The following is a 25,560-nucleotide window of genomic DNA, read 5'->3' on the forward strand; positions in this document are numbered from 1 at the left end:
AGTGCTAGTTTTCCCCCTAAAGGGGCTGCCAGAAGATAAGTGCTTGGAGATGGCAGAGGAAAGTCATTGGGACTATTTACTGCAGGGTTTGTGCGTTGTTACCTCCTGATTTGGAGGTGGAGGCACCCCATTGCTTTGACCTGTAAGATCCTTGTGATTGAAACCTGGAGCCTTTGCAGCGTCTGGGTTTGCCCTGAGCAGCTCTGTTGGACACAGGAAAGGACCAATTCTTAGTAGGCCAGTGTCTACTGAACCTGGGTGGCTACACTTGCAAGAACATTTTTACAGTTTGCACATATTTAGCTTTGTCTTCCATCTTTTTTAAAACCTCTTCTGCCTTATTACCAAACAGACTGTCCTGCTGTAAAGGGGCATCCAACAATTTAGCTTTAACATGATCAGGCAGATTTTGCTCCTTGAGCCAAGCATGCCTTCTTATCACAGATCCAGTTACGACAACCCTGCAAGAGGCCTCCAAGGAATCAAAACCACATTGCAAAGTATGCTTTCCAACCTGTTCTGCTGAATGCAATAAATCCTGTAACTCTTAACTTTCCACACAATCAGAAATCAACATAATTTTCTGCTTCAGTAAGCCCATAACATGCTGTTGATATTTAAGCATATGAAACTGGCAGTTTAAAGCCCTGATTGCCAAGGTTGCAGACATATAAACCTCCTTTCCCCATCTATCCCAATGCCCTGGAGTCTCTATCAGAAGGGGTAGGATTTTTGGCTGTAGAAGCCTTAACACCCTTGGGACCCTGAGAAATAGTTTGAGGGTCAGCAGCAGGATTTTTGAAAAGAAATTTGTGGCAGTCAGGAACCCTGTAATATCTGTCTGGCTTACTAGGAGCTGGAGGCAGGGAATCAGGAGCCATGCTTGATTCCGAGAAAACATCAACAATGTCTAATACAGGAGGTATTGCCAAAGGCCTATGCTGAGGAAGTAGAAGAAAATCTCTAAGCCTCTTTTTGGATTCTGAGAAGTCCTGACTCTCCCAATGAAAATGTTCCCTTAAAGTATGCAAAGTCTCTCCAAAAGAGTAATCCTCAGGAGGAGTAGCAGAAGGGATGGATTCCTCTGCATCAGAGTCCTCATAAGGTGGAATAGAAAATTCCTGATCAGAACAGGAATCCGAAGAAATGGAAACCTGATATGAAGAATCATAATCAGTGCCTTGCCTAGGCCTCTTAGCAGGGCGGGTTGGGAACCCCTGATCAAGGTAATTAAATCATCAGCCATTTTGATCATTTGTTTTTTAGGCATAGGGGCCTAAGCACATGGCTCATGCGTCGGTTTTTTAGACATAGAAGTAGATTTTGGCCTTGTTTTTGATGATGGCGTCAGTTTAATATACAAATGTTGAGGCCTGAAAACACCCTCAGAAGCCGGTACCTGCTCAGCGTCTCCGGACCCATCCAAGTGAGAGACATCCGCGGGTTCAATACTTGCAGAATCTTGCGGCATACAGGACTCAGAATGAGTCTCGGTAGAGGCCTGCAACTCAAAAGTAGCGGGCATAAGGGGCTGCGAAAGCGCTTCACTGAGTACCGGCGACTGGCTCAGGAGAAGCTTCGTCGTCGGTTTTGGACCTCAACGGTCTGTCTTTTTCCTTGCATTTTTTATGAACTCCAGTACTCAGATTGCTAACAGACGACATTTCTGGATAGTTAAATCTTGAACCAAAATATTTAGAAGCAAAAATATACTGAAGCTTAATAGTAGGTTGGTTAAATTTAGCACAAAACTGACAGCAAGGTACGTTGTGATCAGGGCCTAGGCAAGGAATACAGCACAAATGAAAATCCTTATGAGGTATTTGCTTCCCACAAGTAATGCAATTATTAACTTTTACTGACATCAGTAAGGAGCAAGAAAAAGTTTCCCCAATGGGGTACTTAGCTTTAGTTTGAAGACTTGGGTTCTGAAACTTAAAAATGAAAATTTCAGGAGTCGGCCGACCGCACTTGCGAACTGCTTCTGCTTCGGGCACCGCGTGGCAAGAAAGACTGATTAAAAAGGCATCTGCTGCATGTTTTATACCCCTAACGACCTGATGTCATGGAAGAGGAGAGAGCAACCGACGCAGGACCCAAGACTTTGTTATTCGGGCCGACTGAGGGCAACCTGCCAGCAGATTACCCAAATTTAATGACTGCAACAGTGAAACACGAAGAACATCTGAAAGTGCAGAGAGCCATCCCTGAAGCATAGATATTTCCTGCATGATTCCCTGATAGGAATGTGGAGGTAGGTCTCTTTTAGGTCTAGGGTAGCTAGCCAAGCATCCTTGGAGAGCATGGGTAGCAGTTGCTGGAGGGTGAGCATTTTGAATGTTGGTACCACCAGGAAGGTGTTTAGAATGGATACCAGGAAGGTGTTTAGAATGTCTGACATATCTGGCTCTACATCAGCCACTGAAGCAAAATCCAAGAGTTAGGACTGAATGATGAAAATATGACCCATGAAGACAAACTACTCTGTCCACAGCTTATGCTGCCTGCTGTTACATAGGAATCTACTTTCAGAAAGAAGCATGCCATACATGGAGCACTTCCTTCATCAGTGACTTATGACAATGTCCATGTATTAGAATTAGAACTTCAGAAAATAAACCACTGTGCACATCAGTGCAATGCAACACACCAGAACTGAGAAACAAACATCGAATTAGTCCTTACCTTCCTAATTCTTTATTTGGATAGTAGTCGGCTACTGCTGATACAGCTTGGCTTAGAATAACATAAGCATATTCAAATGCTTGTTTCACCTGCATGGCACCATAAGAGCCACGTCCGACATCTTTGTCTATTAAGAGATCATAAAAATCAAAATTATTTTAATAAATTGCAAACCAATCAATAGCAACATTAAAAATTCAGGTACTTAGTGAAGTAATACATTTATTCAAATTCATCTGAATACTGTGTGTGTATTCAAGAAGGTTAATACAGACTGTAATGGTGAATGAACACCACAAACTAAAGGTGTATGATAACATGAAACGTACTGCACTCAGTCACTACACCAAGGTGATAAAAATAATTTTCCATCTTAAGGCTAGCAAACTATAACTGCTTTAGTTAAATTTTAATCTCCCATTCTCTGTAAAAGTATTTATCATTTTTAAATTTATGGACTTGTGATTGGACAGCAGAGTGATACATGGCTAAGCATTGCTACTTCAAGGTGGTTCTCCCAGTCATATCAGATGGGGTGTCTTCTTGGCAAAATCTGCACATCCTCACTCTTGAGTGGATTTTTGCAGTACTCTGGCTTCCTCCTACATTCCAAAGACATTACATTTATGAAGCATTCTTCCAAACTGCTCAAAGCTGTGTGTGTGTGCGTGTACCCTTGCTGCAATAGGCTGGCATCCCATTGCAGACTCCTTTTTCTGCTTTGTGCCTGTCAAATACCAAGGCAGGTTTTGCCTGTCCCCCTAACACTCTGAAAGTACAGTTTTGTACCTACCATAAATGTAGATGTCCGATAGATATGCAACTGCAGTCATAACATATGGGTTGTCCTGCCTCAGGCAACCCTCGGTCGGCCGAATTCCAAAGTCTGGGTCCGGCGTCGGCTGGTGTCACCTCCTCTCAGACGTCACAACGGCTGGAGTATAAAGGCATCGGCCGACGCCATCTTCTTCAGTGTTTCTTGCCCCAGATGCCAGGTGCCCTCCTAGGAAGGCTAAATTTGGTGAATGGATAAACAATTCCAGACATGCACAACAGTAATAAACAGATACACCATAGGAGATACCCCCAGCTGAAAGGAATAGGGGAAATGGACCCAATAAGAAGGAAAAGAGAGAAAGGAGGGAGGGAAAACCCGACTGCAGTTGCATATCTATCGGACATCTACATTTATGGTAGGTACAAAACTGTACTATGTCCTTCAAGAATGCAACTGCAGTCATAACATATGGGCTGAATACCATAGCCAAGCTGGGGGTGGATGGAGTTAAGAAAAGGATGGTGTAGCTAGAATGCCCTGCAGGACTGCCGAAGCAAAGCCTGCTCGGGATCTGGAGTATAAAGGCAGGTTGTAGTGTTTGGTAAATGTATGCACGGAGCTCCATGTAGCAGCCTCTAGGATGTCCTTTGTAGCCACTCCTCTTAGGAAAGCTGTGGATGTGGCTATAGCTCTGGTGGAATGTGACCTAATATTGGCTGGCACACTTTTTCCATGGTAAGAATAGCAGAATCTGATGCAGTGTCCAATCCATTTTGAAATTGTTTGCTTGGAGATTGCTTTTCCCTGCTTTCCAGCAGCATAGGCTGCAAACAGCTGGTCAGACTTTCTGGTGGCCTTAGTTCTGTCCAAGTAGTAGCGTAGTTGCCTGTGTATGTCCAAGGTATGTAGCAGTCTTTCCCCTCTATTTTGAGGATTGGGGAAGAAGGTAGGAAGGTGAATAGCTTGATTTAGAGACACCCTGGAAATTACCTTTGGCATGAATGAAGGATTTGTTCTTAGAGAAACTCTGTCCTGATGAAAAATGAGGAAAGGAGGTACTGCCATGAGTGCCTGTATCTCCGAGACTCTTCTTGCTGATGTGACTGCCAATAGAAAAAAACATTTTCCATGATAGAAATTGTATCTCTGAGGTTGCTGCTGGCTCAAAGGGAGGAAGAGTTAATTTTTCCAATACGAAATTGAGGTCCCATGCAGGTATTGGTTGTTTTCTGGGAGGCTTGATATTCTTTATCCCTCTCAGGAACTGTCTTAGCAAAGGATGTGAGAACACTGGTGGATCACAATTGTATCTTGCTGAGATTGCTAAGGCATGAATCTTTATGGAGGAATATGAGAGTCCAGAATGAAACATTTCTGCCAAGTATTCCAATATCTGAGGTATACTCAGTACTGTTGTATCCTGACCCCTGTTGGCAGCCCAGATGCTGAATCTCTTCCACTTGGCTGAATAGGCTTTTCTGGTGGATGGTCTGCGTGCTTCCAATAAGATGTCCTGAACTGCCTTGGAAAGATTGGAAGCCCATGTCTTTGTTATTTGTGAGAAGATGTGTGGATGCAGCATCCATTCGTGTGGATCCAAGAAGTTTCTGCTCAGTTTGTCCACCAGTACATTGTCCTTGCCTGGTACAAACTGGGACTGTAGGTGTATCTTCAGACTCAGTGCTTTTTCCCAGAGAATCATTGTTAGTCTGCAGAGGGGATATGAATGAGTCCCTCCCTGCTTGTTTATATACCACATGACAGTGGTGTTGTCTGTCCTTATTAGTAAATGTCCTTGCTGCAGTGATTTTTCGTAACCCTTGATTGTATGCATCACTGCCAGCATCTCTTTTTGGTTTATGTGCAGATGTCTTTCCTTTGGTGTCCATTGACCTTGAACGCATCTGCCCTCCATGTGCGCCCCCCATCCATTATCTGAGGCGTCTGTTGTAATAATTTGACCTGCTTGAGGTCTGTTGAAAGGCATGCCTTTGTTTAATTGACTTGCTTGAGCCCACCACAAGAATTCCTTTTGCAGGCATGGAATGAGTGGGATTACATCTTCTAGGCTTTGGCTGTGTTGGGACCATAAGCTTTTCAAATACCATTGCAGCTTTCTCATATGAAGTATTGCCAAAGGTATCAGAAGAATGCATGATGCCATGAACCCCAGGGCCTGCAGGAGTTTCCTTGCAGTCAACTGGGAGAGCTTTGCTAGGCCTTTGAAGTACTCTGGTAGCCGCTGTTGTTTTTCCTCTGTGAGGTAAGCCATTTGTGTTTGCGTGTCCAGTTTGGCTCCTAGGAAAATAATCTGTTGGGATGGCAGTAGCCTTGATTTCTGAACGTTGACTGTGTATCCCAAGGCCTGTAGTAGTTGCATGACATAGTCCAAGTTTTTTATTAATATTTGTCTGTTGTCTGCTTGTATGAGGCAGTCGTCCAGGTAGGGGTATATTTGAATTCCCTGGAGTCTGCAGTGTGCCACTACTGATGCCAGGCATTTCGTGAACACTCTGGGCACAGTAGATAAGCCAAACGGCAATGCTGAGAATTGATAGTGCTCTGTCCCTGCAAGAAATCTGAGGTATCTTCTGCAGCTTTGTCTGATTGGGACATGCAGGTATGCCTCCTTGAGGTCCAGAGTGACCAGCCAAGACCCCTTGCCCAGCATGGGAAGGAGTTGCTGTAACGTCAGCATTTTGAACTTTGGCACAATGAGAAAGGTATTTAGAGTAGACAAATCCAGTATAGGCCTCCATTTGTTTTCCTTTCTTGGAACAAGGAACAGTCTTGAATAGAATCCCTGGCCTTGTTCCTGGGGAGGTACCTTTTCTATTGCTTTTAAACTTAACAGCTTTGAAACTTGAATGAGTGCCTCTGCCCTTTGATGGTGTGGCAGGTTTGGCATGCCTTGTCTTGTAGGTAAGGTATGGAAGTGGAATCTGTAACCCGTGTCTATTGAATCCAGAATCCAACTGTCCTTGGTTAAGATATGCCAGTTCTTTGAGAATAAGGATAATTTTCCGCCCAAGGGTGCTTCTCTCTGAGCCCTTGTAGGCGGGTATGAAAGTCAAGTCACTGTGATTGTCCTTGTGGTGCAGCTGGACTGGCTGCAGCACTTCTTTGATTTGTAGGTTGCCATTGGCATCCCCTGTAGGGGCCTCGGTATTGGCCTCGGCAACGCCTGTTCTTTCCCCTTTGAAACTTGTCCGAGTCTGGGAAGGACCAATTTTTCGAAGGCCAGTTTCTACTGAATCTGGGTGGCTGAACCTGGAGGAAATCCTTGACTGTCTGTACTGACTTAGCTTTTTCCTCAATGGATTTCAACACATCTTGTGCATTAGCACCAAAAAGCTTCTGTTTTTCCAGAGGTGCATCAAGTAACTTTACTTTGACATGGTCTGGCAGTGGCTGATCCTTTAAGCAAGCATGTCTACGTATCACAGCCCCAGTCATAGCTGCCCTACATGAAGCTTCCAATGCATCATAACCACACTGAAGAAAATGATTGTTAACCTGCTGAGTGTTATGTATGTGATCCTGCAATGCCTTTCAGTCAATAGGCTCAGGAGAGGCTAACTTTTTCTGCAAATCATCCAGTAAAAAATCCTGGTACTGAAACATGTGAAAAAGGCAGTTAAGAGACCTCATGGCTAGGGTGGTAGAGGTATAAACTTTTTTACCCCATCTCTCCAAAGACCTGGCTCCCCTATCTGCTGGCAAAGGATTCCTGGCAGTGGAGGAAGCCACTCCCTTGGGGCCCTGTGAAATAGATTCTAAATCCACGGGGTGGGCCTTAAAAAGATGTTTGTGAGTGTCAGGGACTCTGTAATATCTGTCTGGCTTGACAGGAGCAGGGGGGAGCGAGTCAGGGTTAGCACTGAAATCGGAGAAAACATCATCCAAAACATCCATCACAGGAGGAATAGCTAAAGGTCTGTGCTGGGGAAGCTTTAGGAAGGTACGGAGCCTTTTCCTGGAATCAGAGAATTCCTGACCCTGCCATTGGAAATGTTCCCTCATTGAATGCAGGACTTCACCAAAAGAGAAATCCTCTGGAGGAGAGGCAGAGGGAATTGATTCCTCAGCATCAGAGTCCTCATAGGCCTGGAAGGATTCTTCTTGAATATCTGAATGCTCAGAATACTCAGAGGCCTCATCTGAAGAGAGGTTTTCAGTCTGCTCAGCTCTAGGCCTTTTCTCTGCGGGAGGCTGAGAACCTCTGTCTGGGTGAGGCTGAGACCCCCTGATAAGGGAAATTAGGTCTGCAGCAAGAGACATAATCTGTTTGTCAGAAGAGGGGACCTGGACAGCAGGTTTAGGATGGGCCTTGGCCTGGCTGGCGGCCTTAGCACGTGCAAAGGCCTTGATGGACATAGATACAGGAGGTCTAGCAGCCCCACGTGCAGGAGTGACCTTGTCCACCGGAATGGTGTCGGGTAAATCCAGAACTTCGGTATCAAGAGGAAAATCAACAACCGGCACCAGAGAGGTCTCCAGGACCGAAGGACTAGTTAAAGCCGTGTCGTTGGCCTGGAGCGGCTGAATTACCGCTTCCGCAGGGATCGAAGCACTAGCGGAGGGTCTAGGAGTAGTATCGGTGGAGGACGCGGGCCGAGGATGCCGGTCCCGGTCCTTGCGTTTTTTGGAAGATTGGGCTGTCGGTAGATCCGACGGCATGGTATATGCGAATGATTCGCCAAAGAAGTCTTCAGCAAATTCTGCCCGGTGCCTGAGAGTGCGCTTATTAAAGCAAGCACAGGCAGCACAGGCCGAGATGTCGTGGTCTGGGCCCAGGCAAGGAAGACAGTAAGAATGGAAGTCCTTATGAGGTATTTGTTTACCACAAGACAAACAATTATTAACTTTCTCAATTTGTTATGACATCGGCTGAGGCAAGAAAAAATGTTCCCCAATGGGGTACTTAGCTTTTAGATGACTTCGGTACTGAAAACACAGGAGCTGACCGACCGGCACTTGCGAACTGCTTCTGCTTCGGGCACCGCGCGGCAAGAAAGACTGGAGAAGATGGAGTCGGCCGATGCCTTTATACTCCAGCCGTTGTGACGGAGAGGAGGCGACACCAGCCGACGCCGGACCCAGACTTTGGAATTCGGCCGACTGAGGGCTGCCTGAGGCAGGACAACCCATATGTTATGACTGCAGTTGCATTCTTGAAGGACATCTGAATTAAGTAAGCAATGAAGGAATGTGTGAATTAATGAATAAATTTAAGATATTAAAAAGTCAGGCGCCCTTTTTTAAACTATGACATCATCCAGACCATGAAGAATGAGAATGTTATTTTTTATTAATAGCACAAGCTTGTCATAATAAAATACGGCAATACTCCACATTTGGTCAAGGGCAATTCTTGCACACTTCTAAGCAGTCAAGCAGATATGCTTGTGTCTCACAAATGGCACACGTTGACATGAGCCTGTCTGGATGCTAAGAAGACAAAAAGACAAAGGTATGTGGATGTCACAGCATCCTAGCAAATTACATATGAATAGTCCACACTTCAGAGCACTAGATGTCAGGGATTACTGAAAATGACAACTACAGTATTGTGAAAAACAAATGCTACAGAAACATTTCCACAGTCAGTGGTTATTTTGCTTAGGGATGAGACATCACTTCATCTTGTTCAGTAAAACTACCTTAAAATGGAAAGTTAAATTTCTCCACGGCTATCTCAACAAGAAAAAGTTGGATGCATTGCCAGGACTCCCATAGTATTGGCCTCAGGTATTCTGTGGATGCCTCACTAAAAAAAAAAAAAAAAGGCAACCATGCTAAGAAGCACTTTTACAGGAATAAGCATCAGGAGATAAAACCCTTCCAAAGCTTGAGGACTATGGGGTCGGGTAAGATGCTTTTACAGAGACCACAATTCTGATGCCTACTCAGACAACAGCTTGTCTTCCCAAGCATTTAACCATTTAATCACTGGTTGGACCAGATGGCTTTATGCAGGCCTCTGCTTCAGAAGACCGTTTTGTGATTACCGAGGGTCAAAGTGATACTCCCTTCATCACTTGACTGCAAGGACATTGCAGGGGTCCAGGCTGCCTACATCTTGAAGCTTCCAAGGTTGTCACTTCCCTAACAATTAGGACCATGTCACCCATATTTCTGATGCCTTCCATTCTGCTACATCTTGATCTGGGTGTGCCCACCACCACCTTCCAAGAGATTTTCCTTGTGCTGAAGGAAGGGTTAGGGTCAAACACATTTCGGTGTCTACAAACCTCAATGTTCTCTCGCAGGAACTGATGATACTGTCTTCTTATTTTTAGAAAATCTACAACCTTCCTCAGATTAGCCTTTGGTGTCAGGGATCTTTCTTAAAAGAAATTGAAGAGGGAACCTTTTTTTCCACTCAAAGAACTCCCAATTCCTCTGTTTTTTGATGCTGATAGGCTGACAGATGCCATCCCCCACATTAGCGAGGACTGATACCAATGATACCCTGCCCTTTGTTTCTTCACCACAAAATGTATCATTATGTGATAAACTGAACAGGAATCGAATCACTTTAAATACGACTCTGAAGAGTTCTCTGCTGCAAATAAGAGATAAAGAAAGCTAGTGGACTTACGAGAGGCAAAAACTATTACCCATTATGTTCACTCACTGAGGCCTTAGAGAATGCCTTTAGCAATGCATTACTGAAACCTGACTCCCAACCCATTGCTCTCAGAAAGGCAGTATTATACATTTCTTTAAGTACTACAAAATTATGCTACTGATCAGCTATGGTGTCCTTGGATGCCAACAAGGAATAAATCAGGATCTGGCCGAGAATTCACTTCCCAATGACAGACACCTGACTGCATTGAAATGATCAAGTCTTCTGCTACCTTGGCTTTTAAAATGCCAACACATATGACAAAGTATCAAGAGACTCGTGTCTCAACTAAAGGTCAAAGTTAGAGGGGGCTGAGTACAGAGACCAGAGATATAAGATTCTGGAATTATGTCACCTCAATTCTCAACTTAGCAGACATTACATCAAGCATTGCTATGATGCTTTGGATGCATCATAAAAGGGTGGCAGCCTCATAGTCAGTCATTAGGAAGTATGTCTGCCTGCGGACTCAGTCCCAGCCAAATCAAATCAAAACACGACTTTACCATTACAGAAGGAAAAGATCTTTGGACCCGAGGAACAACTGTTCAAGAGACTGCAGGAAAAGAGGAAGACCATGTAGTCTACGAAATAGTCGTTTCTCTCCCCTGCAGCTAGCTCACCAAAAGTTGGTCTTTCCACCAAAGCAAAGATAAAGAGCTGAAAGGCAGACAGGACACCTAGGGACCCCTCAAGGCCAAGTCCTAGACAGAAAGCATAGACGACTTGCCTTCAGTTCTCCCTCCCTTACCCACAAAACCCATCCCAGCCCATTTCACCTCCCTAATCCTCTCTTCTCCCCATCAACATGCAGACAAAAGGGGGCCATGATTAGGCTTCATTAAAAAAAATCCAGTTATTCCACCAATTCCCTAGTAACAGAGCATTTTTAATTCAACCCCCCCCCCCCAAGATTAAACAGTTTCTAGAACACCAGAGTTCAAGATGTGAACCTTGCTAGCCCTTCTGCCTCTTCCCTATCTTCAAGCCTTTATGGTCATCTTGGTTTTGAAAAATGATTACCTTTGCATAGGACAGGAATTACCTCAAATTTAGAGCAGGGACTTGCCACTTGCAGTAAACAGAACAATGAAACTTCTCATATAACCCAACTTTAGGACTCTAGCTTGGAGTTCTCTATAATGCCTTTCAGGCACATGTTTTCTGAGGAGATGTTCACTATTGTAAGGAAGGCAGAGAAAGCGCACACACAAAAAAATTACTAGCTAAATGGAAGACCTTTTCCATGTGCTGAAGAAAGGGTTAAGGTCAAACACATTTCGTTGTCTACATACCTCAAATATCTGTCAGACCTTCACAAACTGGGGCAGTCCTAGGTCTCTAAAAGTCATGTATCACAGCTATTTCATTTTTTCTGCTATGTGATCTCCACTTCTATTTCCTGTTGCCAGTAAAGTAGTTCCTAAGGGGGATGCTGTCCTTGATACACCCCAAACAAGGAACTTGCACCACTATGGGACCTCAGCTGGATCCCAGGGAAGCTGACATTATCCTTCCCCTTTGAACCAGCTGCTTCCGAATTCCTGAGACTTTTGACTTGGAAAATTATTTTCTTATAGGCTACTATATCAACCAGAAGTATTACAGCACTACAGGATTGCAAGAGTCGCTTCTGTCAATTCATACTCAAGGCCAGCAACCCAAAGATCCATGAGCTTTGTGAACCATCTCAAACTTGAGGACTACTGCAACAGTGAACCATATAATGAACATTATTCTGCTGCCATAGGAACATATTTTATTTATTTTTAGTTCGTTAACTGGGGTAGAGCACTGATCCCATTGGACCAATTTCAGTCTCAGAAAACAGAAATATGACATTACATAGTGAATGACAAAATGCAATATATACATATATTACATATAAAGTGAATATCACAGTGGACTAGAAGATATAAAAACAATAGATAAATGACAATATATACAGAGTTACTAACAAAACACAATATGTACATGTTCTATAAACAGAGAATAAATTAAAGTGAACATGCTAAAATAATTGCAATCAAAACAGAGACAGAGCAAGGAATGCAGATGCAATAAGCGTACAAAGAAATCAAGTTAGATCATGAGGCAGAAGTTACGTTTTCCTAGAGCCTTAAAATGTTTTTAGTTCTTATTGAAAAATGTAAAAAAAAAAAATTGATGTAGAATTTTTTTTACCATAACTGTATATTTTGAATGCTCACTTATACACTTATCTCCCTCCTGTGGGCATCTAGGACTGGAGTAGCTACACAACCACTGCTTCTTCCCTCATTACAACAACCACAAGGTATCCTTCTCTCTCTCTCTTCAGGCTGACCTGGAACATGGAAAGGCAGCTTCAGTGGGCATTACAGGTTCAGAGGTTGGTGCTAGGCTATCGGCCCTATGGCCTATACAAGACTAGCTATAACAATTCCCTGGCTATTTCTTCCCACACTATTTACTTCCCTGGACCCCAGTTTTCTTGAGGCTGTTACACCGAGAGAGAAAGCCAAAGATGATGGGGGGATGTGGGAGGGGTGATCCTTCTTGTACTTCAGCTGTGCTGACATCTACATGGTCTTCCACCTGGCACAGACAGGACACGGACGTGTGCAGGTAACTGCACTCTGACATTTTCATTACAGAAGGATCAGTGGAAATAGTTTTAGTAGAGGCATACTATCTACTTCTCCCCCTTAAGGGAAAGTTTAATGGCATATCTTAAGGCACTTTGTGAGTTAGTAAATTCTTAATGTGATAAGGCAGAGGGGGTGCATTTCCTTAAAAGCCTTGTATATCTGTTCACTGGTGTCAAAGTCATGCAGTGACTGCATGCAGAGGCCTTTGGATAACCATGTAAGCAGTTTACAACCTTTGCTCTAATTTCCAAATTTCAAGTGCAGATTACAATTCTTAACACTTAAATTCAGTTCCCAGGTTGTTGGAGCATCTGCTCAAATTCTGGAGTTACTGGGCCACAGTTTCCAGTACACAGCATTAGTAGAATGAGCGCTCATCCTTTTCTGGTAGTGGTAGCTGTGGCACTAGTAGAATGAGTGCTCATCCTTTTCTGGTAGTGGTAGCTGTGGCACTAGTAGAATGAGCGCTCATCCTTTTCTGGTAGTGGTAGCTGTGGCACTAGCAGAATGAGCTGTCATCCTTTTCTGTTAATGGTAGCTGTGGCACTAGTAGAATGAGTGCTCATCCTTTTCTGGTAGTTGTAGCTGTGGCACTAGCAGAATGAGCTGTCATCCTTTTCTGTTAATGGTAGCTGTGGCACTAGTAGAATGATCTCTCATTCTTTCTGGCAGTGGTTTGCCATGAAGTGTATAACGGAAAGCAATGCAGTGGTCTATCTATATGGTCTTGCTTGTTGAGAGTTTCCATTCTCCTAAAAAGGTAACAGAGTTTATCAGATGAGATATATATATATATATATATATATGTGTACACACACACACATATATACAACTTTCTCATATCTGGATAGAATCCTTAGAATCTTTTTTTTTTTGCCTTGTTATACTTGCCTCGGATGCCCAACATTTGAAATCAGTAATCATCATTTTTGTCATGGCCAAATTTTATACAACAAAAAATGTTCATTATCTACGCTAATATTGTCAGAATTAATTTCAACAGTGTTTAAACATTGTAAAGCTATTAAATTAGTACCTAAACAGAAATCTGAATCCCAAATTTTACTTGAGGCATGGGACTTAGTTAATGCCTAGATAAAATCTTAAATGTTTATGCACGTCTACGAAATGCAAAATTCTATCCTTGTTTTGACAGTATGGGGGGTGGGGAACAAAAAGAGGGATAATCTAGTTTAAACAAATTTCTGTAAACACATGAGGCATGGTATGTGGGAAATGGTACAGTTGTGACCTCATCCTTGTGAAATACCAGTTATGGTTCCCTGCACATGAGAGCTTGCAATTCTGATATAGTGGATGTCTTCCAGGACAAGAATATTACTGGAGTAGAAGCTGATGGTTCAAACAGGGGATAGAGTAACTTTACCCCTTTTAAAAAATATTTTATTTTTGAACTGGGAGTAAAGAGGGGCTTAGTGGTAAAAGCACATACCTTCAAAGCATAGGACACTCCTGCTTTGCACAGATCTGACAGGAAGTGAGGATCAGAGAGACCTGTGCTGATACTGGGTTCCGTCTTCTACCATGGCATCAGTGAGAGAACATTTTCCATCTTCCTATCTAAGACTTTCAAATGCTGGGTTTCCTGGACTCAAATAAAATCAGAACAACATCCTGAAAGGACATGTGCCTGGAAGGAGTGAGTGCAATATCGCCTACATTGTTAGCCTTAAAAACTGTAGTCTTGGGTGAATTAAATCTTTTGAGTTAAAACATCCATAAGGTGAGGCAGCATAAACGGTTCCTCTCTCATTAGGCTTGGCAGATGGGAGAATCAATATTGTCTGGGCCAAAATATTGTACAATCAGGTGCATTTTTGGCATCTCATCTCTTATTTCTTGTAATAACCTGGGTAACATACATGGGGAGGAAGCATACACAAACCTGACCATGGAATGCAGAAGGCATGTGACCACCCAGAACTCTCCTGTAGGCATCCTCATGAAAAATCTGCCCAGGTGTCTATTTTCTGGAGAAACAAAAAGGTCCATTTATGTCAGTCCCACTTGTGGATTAAGCCCAACATCACCTCCCTTCTTATTATCCATTCGTTGAGGTTTAGTGAAGTTCTGCACAGATAGTCTGGCAACACATTTTTTGTGATGGCATGTACAAGTCCCTGAGGGTCAGGCTTGCATCCTCGGTTGGTTCCTATGTCTGTATTGCTAGTCTACATAGAATGAAACAATGTCTCCTCTTACCCCTTGACTGCTGATATACCACATCACTGTGGCATTGTTCATCAGGATTTGTGGTGTTTCCTTTTCTCAATTCAGTCTGAAGGCTCTAATGGCTAGGACTACTGCAATCATTACTATGTTGATATTTACTCCTGAATGCCTTGTCCCAAAGTTTCCTATACTCTTCAGTCCCCCCTATGCTGTCTCCCCATTAAATATAAATAGCAATATTAAGGAAGTTGGGATGCTACTACTACACAACTGCTGTTAAAAAAAAAAAAAAAAAGAGTAAGTGCTGTTTGTTTACAGGATACCAGATTAAAAAAAGATACAGAAAAAATGCTTTATGGGGAAAAGAGCTACTTTGAGCTATGAAAAAGGGATATGTTCTGGAACAGCAATTTTATTAAAAAAATAATGGTATTAAACTACAAGATGCGATGAGTGCAGTCTTGTGTAGGGTGACAGTGTACGTCTGCAGAATAAAAAAGAACAGTTGTCTAAGAACTTACCATAACCATAGATGTCCTTCTCTTCCATGTTGCAGTATTCTTAACCTTAGGGAGTTGCTGCCTGCAACACCGGACATCCGGCCAGTATACCAAAGTCTTGACAGCAGGGGTATGTGTGACGCCGCATGTAAGATCCACAAACTGATGCAGGCTTTATCTGTGATGTCTGCACGTACCCAATTCAGAACTGGCTGCCGCATAGAGAGCCCCCCCGCCCCCAGGAATAGGAGAAGAAGGTAGCATAAAACTCCTGCCAGACACAAAAGTCAGTAGTCAGGGAAAGGCCCCAGTTTATAATATGGTCAAAATAGAAGGGGGGGAAGTAGGTGGGACTGAATGCTGCAACATGGAAGAGAAGGACATCTATGGTTCTGTGTCCTTCTGTTCTCATGTTATAGTATTCTTAACCTTGGGGAGAGTACCAAAGCTCTCTAGGCACTAATGTGGGGGGGGGGCAGGTAGGGGAGCAGAGTCAATGAGACCCTGCAGAATAGACCTAGCAAACCCTCTTCTACCCTGGAGATGGAGTCTAATTTGTAATGCTACGTGAAGGTATGTATAAAGGACTAAGTAGCTGCCTCTAGAAGAGAAGAGCAATCAATGCCCTTGGGAATAGCTGCCTCTAGAAGAGAAGAGCAATCAATGCCCTTGGGAACAGCTGCCTCTAGAAGAGAACAGCAATCAATGCCCTTGGGAATAGCTGCCTCTAGAAGAGAAGAGCAATCAATGCCCTTGGGAATAGCTGCCTCTAGAGGAGAAGAGCAATCAATGCCCTTGGGAACAGCTGCCTCTAGAAGAGAAGAGCAATCAATGCCCTTGGGAATAGCTGCCTCTAGAAGAGAAGAGCAATCAATGCCCTTGGGAATAGCTGCCTCTAGAAGAGAAGGGCAATCAATGTCCTTGGGAATAGCTGCCTCTAGAAGAGAAGAGCAATCAATGCCCTTGGGAACAGCTGCCTCTAGATGAGAAGAGCAATCAATGCCCTTGAAAAAGGCTGCTGAAGAGGAAGCAGCTCTGGTGGGATGGGCTTTGATAGATGAACTCAATTGTTTTCCATGAAAGGAATAGTAAAAGGCAATAGCCTTAGAAATCAAACAGGCAATTGTCTGCTTTGACACGGCCTTGCCTAAGGCCCTAGATGGAAGGAGACAAATAGTTGCTCAGACTGTCTGAAGGGTTTGGTCTTGTCTAAATAGAACCTCAGTTGCCTATGAACATCCAAGGAATGCAAAGTCCTTTCTGAGGAGTTCTGTGGCTGAGGGTAGAAGGCAGGCAAATTTATGGTCTGGTTTAAGGATACTTCATTAACTACTTTAGGCATGAAGGAAGGGTTAGTTCTTAGGGAAAACCTATCCTTATGGAACACAAGGTAGGCAGGTAAGGCCATAAGGGTTTGCATCTCACAGACCCCTCCTGGCAGAAGTGAGAGCCACTAACAAGAATGTTTTCCAAGTACAGAATTTAAGGGAGGAAGAATGGGCTGGCTCAAAGGGAGCTAGTGTAAGTTTTTCCAGCACAAAGTTAAGATCCCAAGGTGGGGGAATGGGCTTACGAGGAGGTCTAATTTGAAGAACCCCTTTCAAAAACAGCTTGACATCTAACCTGGAAGCCACAGGAGGAGTGAATGGAAGGCAAGCAGAAATGGCAGAGAGATGCACTTTTACTGAAGAATAAGTCAACCCTGAATGCAGTAGCTCACAGAGACGGGAAAGGACCACTGGAAAAGAAGCTTGACATGGGTCCTGTTTACTCTTAAGACACCAGTGGGAGAATATTTTCCATTTAAGTAAATAGTTTCTCCTAGTATTTGATTTTCTGGCCTCCTGCAGAACTTGGAGTACATTCTTTGAGTATATGTGCCTGAAGGGGATCAGAACTCTATCACCCACACTGTCAGACTGAGATTGACAAGGTGGGGATGAATAAGTCACCCCTTGTCTTGTGCGAGTAGGTCGAAGTGGTGAGGTAACCTGTGGTGATTACCCTGGGCTAGAAGGAAAAGTAGGGGAAACCAATGCTGTCTTGGCCAGTAGGGAGTCACCAACAGGATTTTTGGTTTGTCCTCCTGAAGTTTCAGGAAAACTTTGTGAATCAAAGGAAATGGGGTAAGGCATAAAGGAACATTCCCTCCCATGAGAAGGAGAAGTTGTCCACCTTCCAGGCTTGTGGATGGGGAAGCCTTGTGCAAGAGAGAGGCATCTGTCTGTTCTGGGAGGAGGCAAACAGATCTACCTGAGGAATTCCCCACCTGTGAACTAGATCTAGAAACACCTCCCTGTGAAGCATGCATTAATGGGTGGGTGTTATGGTCCTGCTCAGGGTGTCTGCCATCACATTGTCTTCTGATGAAATGTAAACTGTCTGCAAATTAATATGTAGTGCTGTTGCCAGGAACTAGATCTGAATTGCCAGACTGCACAGAGGCTAAGATCTTATTCCTCCCTGTTTATGTACCACGGGACTGTCATGTTGTCTGTGATGACCTTCAATCTGCCTGGCAGAAGGATGTCTTGAAAGGCCTGTATTGCCAGGAAAAGGGCCCTTAACTCTTTTAGGTTGATGTGGTCCTTTCTTGAATTGACCATTCCCCCTGCACTTTGTGCTGGATGGTGGTACTCTGAAGGATAGCCCCCCCCCCCAACCTATATCTGATACATGTGTGTAAAGATGCTGTTTGGGTGGAGGAGTCTACAAGGGCACCCCTTGATTGAGGGTGATAACTGAGATCCACCAGTTGAGCTCCCTTTTTAAGCAGGAACAAAGAGGAAGATTTGTTTCCAGGGGATGAATGCATTGGTTCCAAGAATTTCTCAATACCCATTGAAACTTCCTCATGTGCATCCCGGCTAGAGGGATCATGGGGATCAAGGAGGCCATAAATCCCAGGACTCTCAGGAATTCTCTGGCTGAGATGGTTGGTAGAAGTAGGAAGGTGTGGAAAAATTGGGTGACAGATTCCACTTTTTGGGTGGGGACAAAGACTGACATCAAATCTGTCCTTATCCTGCACTCCAGGAAAACTAGATCTTGTGAGGGAGACAGTTGAGACTTTAGGCCATTCCCAGTGAAACCTAGATTCTGCAAGATCCCCTGCAAACCAAGTCCGACTGTTAAGACAGGGTGAGAGGATCTTGGTGCAGGATCAGAAGATCGTCCAGGTAAGGATAAATTTGTATGCCCTGTAGTCTGCAATATGCAATGACTGGGGCTAGACATTTGGTGAATACTTTTGGGGCTGTGGAGAGTCCAAAGGGCAAGGCAGAAAACTGACAATGTGAGGACCCCACTGAGAAATGAAGAAATTTCCTGTAAGTAGGAATTGGAAGTTAAGCATTCTTCAAGTCTAGTGAGGCCATGAAGGCTTGCTGAGGAATAAGGGGAAGAAGGTGCTGTAATGTGAGCATTTTGAAAGTAGGCACCTTGAGAAAGAGATTGAGATATGATAGGTCGAGAATGGGTCTCCAAGGACCATCTTTTCTTGGGACCAAAAACATCCTGGAATAAAACCCCTTGGCTAACTGATCCATGGGTACTTGGTTCTATAGTCTCCTGAGAGAAGAGTTGGCTCAGGATAGTGGGAAACAGTGGATGCTGACTGGGTGGGGGTTGCAGCACTCCATGTAATGGTGGAGATGCCCACTAAGTCATATAGTATCCTCTGTTGATGATGGAGAGCACCCACTTGCCTGTGGCAATTTTCTGCCAGGAGGGTAGATATAGGGTTAGCCGTAGGGATAGGGGGTGGAGGTGGGCAAGGGAAGAGAGTCACAGCGGAGGAGCTCTATCTGGGTCTGGTTGCCTCAGAAAGGAAAAAGGTGTAGAGATAGAAGAGGATCTAGGAGCAGATTGTTTCCTAAGTTGTCTTTGTCCCCTAGACTGAGCAGCAAGGGAATGGGAGGACTGCCTCCTGACAAAGCTAGACTTTTGGAGGTAGTCTCTATGGAATTTGGGAACAGGTGAAACCGATAAGTGTTTCAGATTCTGTAAGTCTTTTCCTTTTTCTTGCAGTGACTTAAGTCACTCTGCAGAGGCAGCTCCAAAGAGTGCTGATTTATCTAAAGGGGCATCTAACAATTTAGCTTGGACATCCAAAGGCTGAAGTCTCAACCATGAGAACCTCCTTAAGACAGAACCAGAAGCAGCTGATTTGGAAAAGGCTTCAACAGCATCATTGCTGCACTTTATTGAGTGTCTTGTCACCTGGGATACCATGGACAAAAGGGTATTCAGCTGGGCCCTAGCTGGTGAGTCAGGTATGTCACGACAGCAAAGCAGAGGCCTTTGGTCAGGGAATCCAGAGAAAACTTGGCAATACGAGTCTGGTAGTTAAGTGCTCTTATGGCCAAGGTGGAAGTAGTATATATCTTCTTCCCCAACCTAGCCATAAATTTGCTATATTTATCAGTGGGGAAAAGGGAAGATGAAGGCAGTTGCCTAGAAGACTTTTCAGCTGAAACTGCAATAACAGCAGGATCTGCTGGCAGATTCGTGAAAAGGTACTGCTCCTTTTCAGTAACTTTATAGAATCTGTCTGGTCTTTTCTTAGCAGGAGGCTGTGACTCTGGGAAGCAGCTAAGAAGGCATCCTGGAATGCTGGAAGTAAAGGCGGAACTGAAGATGATGAGGGCTGCTCCATCTGCAAGAGTTCAAAATATCTCTTCTTGGTGTCAGAAACATCTGAAACTTCCCACTTAAAATGCAGTCTAAGCGAGGAAATAGTATCCCCAAAGGGGAAATCTTCTCCAAGGGAATCAGAAGTGAGGGACTCCTTTTTCAGGGGCAAAATCCTTAGGGCATTCAATCTGAGAACAATACGTCAGGGATTTATCTGAGGAGGAAGACTCTTCCTCTGATTCTTCATGAGAAGCAAGTGGTAGGCCTGACTGGGGAATCAGGGGCTGGAGTACCTGAAATGCCTTGAAAAGAGACAGAGAAAAAGCCTCCCAAGCTGGAATACAGTCTATAGCTCTGCATTTCTCCTCCAGTTTTCGTTTTAAGACAGTACAAGGAGCAGTAGTAGGCCTGGGTGCAATGTTGGAGTGGATGGCAAGGCAGCAGAAGGCCCTTCCGACGCCATGAGCAGTGGTTCCCCCTCACCATCAGAAACTGATGGTTGTAAAGCCTCAGCGAACATACTCTGGGTATTCCCTGTACTGGCTTCCATTTCGGTTCTTGGTAACAGTGAAACACCCGAAGTCCAGAGCGATCCTGGGCTGACACTCGCCTCGAGAATCTCCCCAGACACCCGAGGCACAGCTTAGACGCTGGGCCTAACTTTTTTGCCTTTTTCTTTGGCGGTTCGTCAGAGGGCCCTGCTCCGCCTTCCATCCCGGACGCCAAATGTCAGAGATGCTGATTCTCCACATAACGATTTAAAGCCAACAGATGGCTTCTAAGGGTTTTGGGGACAAAGGATTGGCAAATATCACAGGACTTGTAGTCATGACATGCCCCTAAACAAAATAGACACACTGATCATGCATATCCTTATGTGGCATTTGTCTTCCACAAGTGCACTTTTTCTTCCTAGAAGCATCTGAAAAAAGTAAGGTAAAATGAAAAAATCTACAAGGGTACTTATCTGTATGCGGACAGCCAGGAATGGTAGTCGAAAAAGGAAGGCCAAAGTCAAACATAAGCCAGATTACTGAAGCTGGCGATTGGACGCCTGAAACACACTGCAGCAGATATAGAAGTCATCAGTTTATGTCTCTTATGTGCAGCGTTGCACATACCTCTGCTTTCAAGACTTTGGTATACTAGCTGGATGTCCAGTGCTGCAAGGAGCAACTCCCTATGGTTAAGAATACTGCAACATGAGAATACGACATCAGCTGTTATATGCATCACAGTGGTTTGTGTCTTCACTCCTATGGGAAAAAGTTTGGAACTCTCTTTGAAAATCTGAAACAATATTACTGTCAACATGAATACTGTTGCCACTGATGACTAACTGCAGTTTAACAGGTGGCAACATTTATAAAATTAAAGTCTGCAGAGTCTTATTAAAGTTTGGAATGTTGAAAATAAAGAAATGACAGGATACATACAAGACAAGAATCTTTATCCGTATAAGTTATATGAAATACAAAGGAAGTTATAAAGTATTTTATAACAAGGAATTTGAGCAAAATTGGTGTGAATGGACATTATTCAAAAAGGAAAAGGAATTTAAAAAACTATGGAAAGAAGGCAAAAGAAAGAAATACAGGACTGCTACAACAATAATGATTTTTATGAAAGGGGTGAGAAAGGCATAGACTACAAAGAGAAATGTAAGAGAAATGCAAAGAAAATTTGAAAGAAAGTACATAAGAAATAACTTCCTGCCTTTTTTGAGAGAAATGTATTACATATGAAGAAAAGATGGAAGGAATGAAGGATGTTATGAGTTTAATGGAAATTAGTCAAGATAAAATAATGGAGACAGTGGTCAACTAGGTTAAAAAATATATGGTAAAGTAGAAGTTAAAAAACTGTGATGTAAAATGTACAGAGGGAGGTGGGAAGGTACTAGTACAGAACAATGACTGAGGTATTATGAGATACTAAAGATAACAGTATACCTGGTCCAAACTGGAGAAAAAGCCTTTTTTGTTATGAATGAATGATTTTCAGAATTAATGCTTCATGAAACAAATTTGTGAAGGAGTGGTGAAAAAGTTATGTTCTTACTGTAACGTTCCATCTGTGTTGTCAATCTTCATTCATTCATGACAGATTGGTTTCGATTCTGTCTTCGGAACTGACTCTGTCGATATAACAAGCATGTGCCAGCAAGAAATTCGCGAGCAAAGGTTACCCATAGTGCCCCTCTCATCTCTTCAGATCAAGTTTGTGGCCATAATAAAAGAAGGTGGAGGCTTTGTCTGAGCAAATGCCCTATCATGCAACCAGGACCAAATCTGAACCTCCAGGAGTCTTTTGGAAGGTGGTAAGAGGGTGGGATGTCATGAATGAATGAAGATCGACAATGGACGGAGAGTATCAGGTCCTGGCTAATGTCTCGAGCTTTGCCACAGTGGTCAGATGACCAGAAGGTTGTGATGATGGGAGAGGAGTGACCAGTTTTTAAGGGAGAAGCTATTGTTGGTGCCAAGAGTGTCTGTCGTACCATGGAAGGGGTCGGTACCATGGCAATTGCTGAAGTTGGTTCCATCATCAAGGAAAGCACCGTGGAAACAGCTTTAAGCTCCGGTGCCAAGGTAGTTGTCGGTGTCAGTTTGGCATGTTTAGTCTTGGGTTCAGTATGAACCTGGGCTTTACTAGTTCTCGGTTCCTGTGACTGAGGAGGCAATAGGACAGAATGACTCCTCCTCTTTGTCTCTTTTCTAGGAGGGGTTGAAACCTCCATCTCAGATAAAGCCTCTGAGAAACGGGTTTTTAGCAAGCCCTTTAGAATCAACTTATTTTTACACTCTGCTAAGGCACAGGCACTAAATACCTTGCAGAGCTCTCGCGGAGGCTAAACCTTCAAGTGTGGTACTCCTAAACAATATATGCAGGAGAGATGCCCATAGGAATTTGGCATTTTCCTGCCACATTTGTCACGCTGATTAAATCCAGAGGTGCCTTTCTTGTCAGCCATTTGTCAACAAATACAATAAACAGTGATATATTGTGCTACGCGACCAAGAGACATACACACACGTTAAGGAAAAGGCTTTTTTTATATACCCAGAGGGTAAAGAAAGAAGGGAAGAAGAAAATACCAACAATGGTATTGAGATTCTCAAAACTGGAGAATTCACAAACCGCCACCACAGACTAGGAGAAATTGATCAACTCTAACAACAGGAACCACTAGATGAAATTAATTGCCACTTTATTGAACGATGTTGACCTAGGTTTCGTCTCAATAGCAAAGACTTCTTCAGAACAAATACTTTCATACAAAACACTCCCTTATATACCCACCCTCTCCCAATTAATTCAGTTGAGTCACATGAACACAATTATTCCATGCAAATTAACACACTAAAAAATTATAAAATATTTTAAAATTTTTTTAAAAAAACTATCAAAAAGACACACTGCAAAAATATATATATGTACAATACTAATACCCACCATTACAATAATAATAGTCATTCCAAAATTTATTGTCATATAAATTGGCTTGTATTAAATTTAAAACCTAATTATCATGTTTCTATTTTAACTCAAAATATGCTTTAACTTTAACATAGGAGCTATGCTTATACTATCATTGATGTCTGGGAAATTTGTGGCATCTAACCTCAATTGCCACTTCATTTTACAGATGTCCAAGTGCACATCGAGGATGCTATGTGATGACATGTGCCCCCATATATGCCAACTATGTAATGTCATTCTGGGAGCAGGAATATGTTTTTCCTAGAGAATACAACAATTGTATCAAACAATACACAAGCTTTTTGGATGACATTTTTATAGTTTGGGAAGGTAGGCTTGAAAGGTTAAAAGCATTTGTGCACTATATTAACAACACAGTGGGGTTTCTTAAATGTACCCATGAATTTAGTAGTAGGGAATTGTCCTATTTGGATGTCAACTTGAAGGTGGACAAGGAAAAAGTTGTTTGTTATCTGGGATTTATAGGAAGGCTACTTTTTCTAATTCCTATCTTAATTACCAGAGCTGGTACCCTAGCTATCAGAAAAAAGCGATTGTCAAAGGTCAAATGGTCAGGGCTGCCAGAATGGTGAATGAACATCACGAATTCATTAAAGAGCTGGAGTTTATAATGAATATGTTCATAAGAAGGGGGTATCCAGTTGCATTATGTGAGTCAATTAAAAATGAAGTTGTTTATAAAAGAATTAATGGTATTTATGAAGCCATTCTAAAAATGAGCTCTAATGGGAGGCAATTTGCAACTAAATAAGAAGAGAATTGGTAGGAAAGAGGAAAATGAGCAATTATATTTCATAATTACTTATAATTATGATACGGAATATATTATTAACATTATTCAGAAGAATTGGGGATTATTAAAGTTGGATAGTAATGTGTGTACGAAAATGGGGATGGTTGCTAAAAATGTATTTAGGAAAGATAAATTATTTAAGAATTTGTTGGAGATGGGTGCCCAGCTTAATAGTGTTAACACAAGTTGAAAAAAGGGTAATTTCAAATGTGGGAGATGTAGCTTATGTAAGCATATTTTAATTACCGGTGGCAAAATTGTTGTTGCTGAAATGTTTATAAATATTAGAGGACATTTTAATTGCTACAGTAAAAATGTGGTATATTTAGCAAAATGTGGTCAATGTCCTGCATTCTATATTGGAAAAACTTGTAGAAGTTTAAGGGAAAGAATAAGTGAACATATTTTAGACATCAGACGCATGAAAACCACTAATGCATTGGTTAGACACATAGGGCAACATCCAGGACAAAATTTTAAGTTTTGTGTTATACAGCAGATCAACAAAGACAACCAAGGTAGCATCCTCAATGTGCACTTGGACATCTGTGAAATGAAGTGGCAATTGAGGTTAGATGCCACAAATTTCCCAGGCATCAATGATGGTATAAGCATAGCTCCTATATTAAAGTTAAAGCATATTTTAGGTTAAAATAGAAACATGATAATTAGGTTTTAAGTTTAATACAAGCCAATTTATAGGACAATAAATTTTGGAATGACATAATTATTATAACTGTAATGGTGGGTATTAGTATTGTACATATATATATTTTTGCAGTGTGTCTTTTGATAAAGTTTTTACAAATTTATTTTAAATATTTTATAATTTTTTAGTATGTGTTAATTTGCATGGAAAAATTGTGTTCATGTGACTCATTAATTAACTGAATTAATTGGGAGAGGGTGGGTATCTAAGGGAGTGTTGTGTATGAAAGTATTTGTTCTGAAGAAGTCTTTGCTATTGAGACGAAACCTAGGTCAACATCATTCAATAAAGTGGCAATTAATTTCATCTAGTGGTTCCTGTTGTTGGAGTTGATCAATTTCTCCTAGTCTGTGGTGAATGGTACTGAGATTACCAAGAGGTAAACGGAAGGGAGAAGCCTGCACCAACAATGGTATGAAGAAATACCAACAGGGTAAAAAGAAGGAAAAGTACTTGCACAGTAAAGAAACTATATCTTATATACACGACTAAACAATAA

The 25,560-nt window shown here is 42.6% G+C and overlaps 1 protein-coding gene across 1 annotated transcript in view; it reads right to left on the reverse strand.

The window, feature by feature from the left end:
- The window catches only part of TENT4B (terminal nucleotidyltransferase 4B), a 771,840-nt gene that overhangs the window by 89,855 nt on the left and 656,425 nt on the right, over positions 1-25,560 (reverse strand). Inside the window, exon 8 of the mRNA XM_044081982.1 lies at positions 2,686-2,812. Coding sequence (XP_043937917.1) covers positions 2,686-2,812 — 127 coding nt within the window. The remainder of the gene's footprint in view (positions 1-2,685; positions 2,813-25,560) is intronic.

This window comes from Protopterus annectens, chromosome 8.part1 (genome assembly GCF_019279795.1).
Source record: "Protopterus annectens isolate FY-2018-M chromosome 8.part1, PAN1.0, whole genome shotgun sequence".
Taxonomy (NCBI): domain Eukaryota; kingdom Metazoa; phylum Chordata; order Ceratodontiformes; family Protopteridae; genus Protopterus; species Protopterus annectens.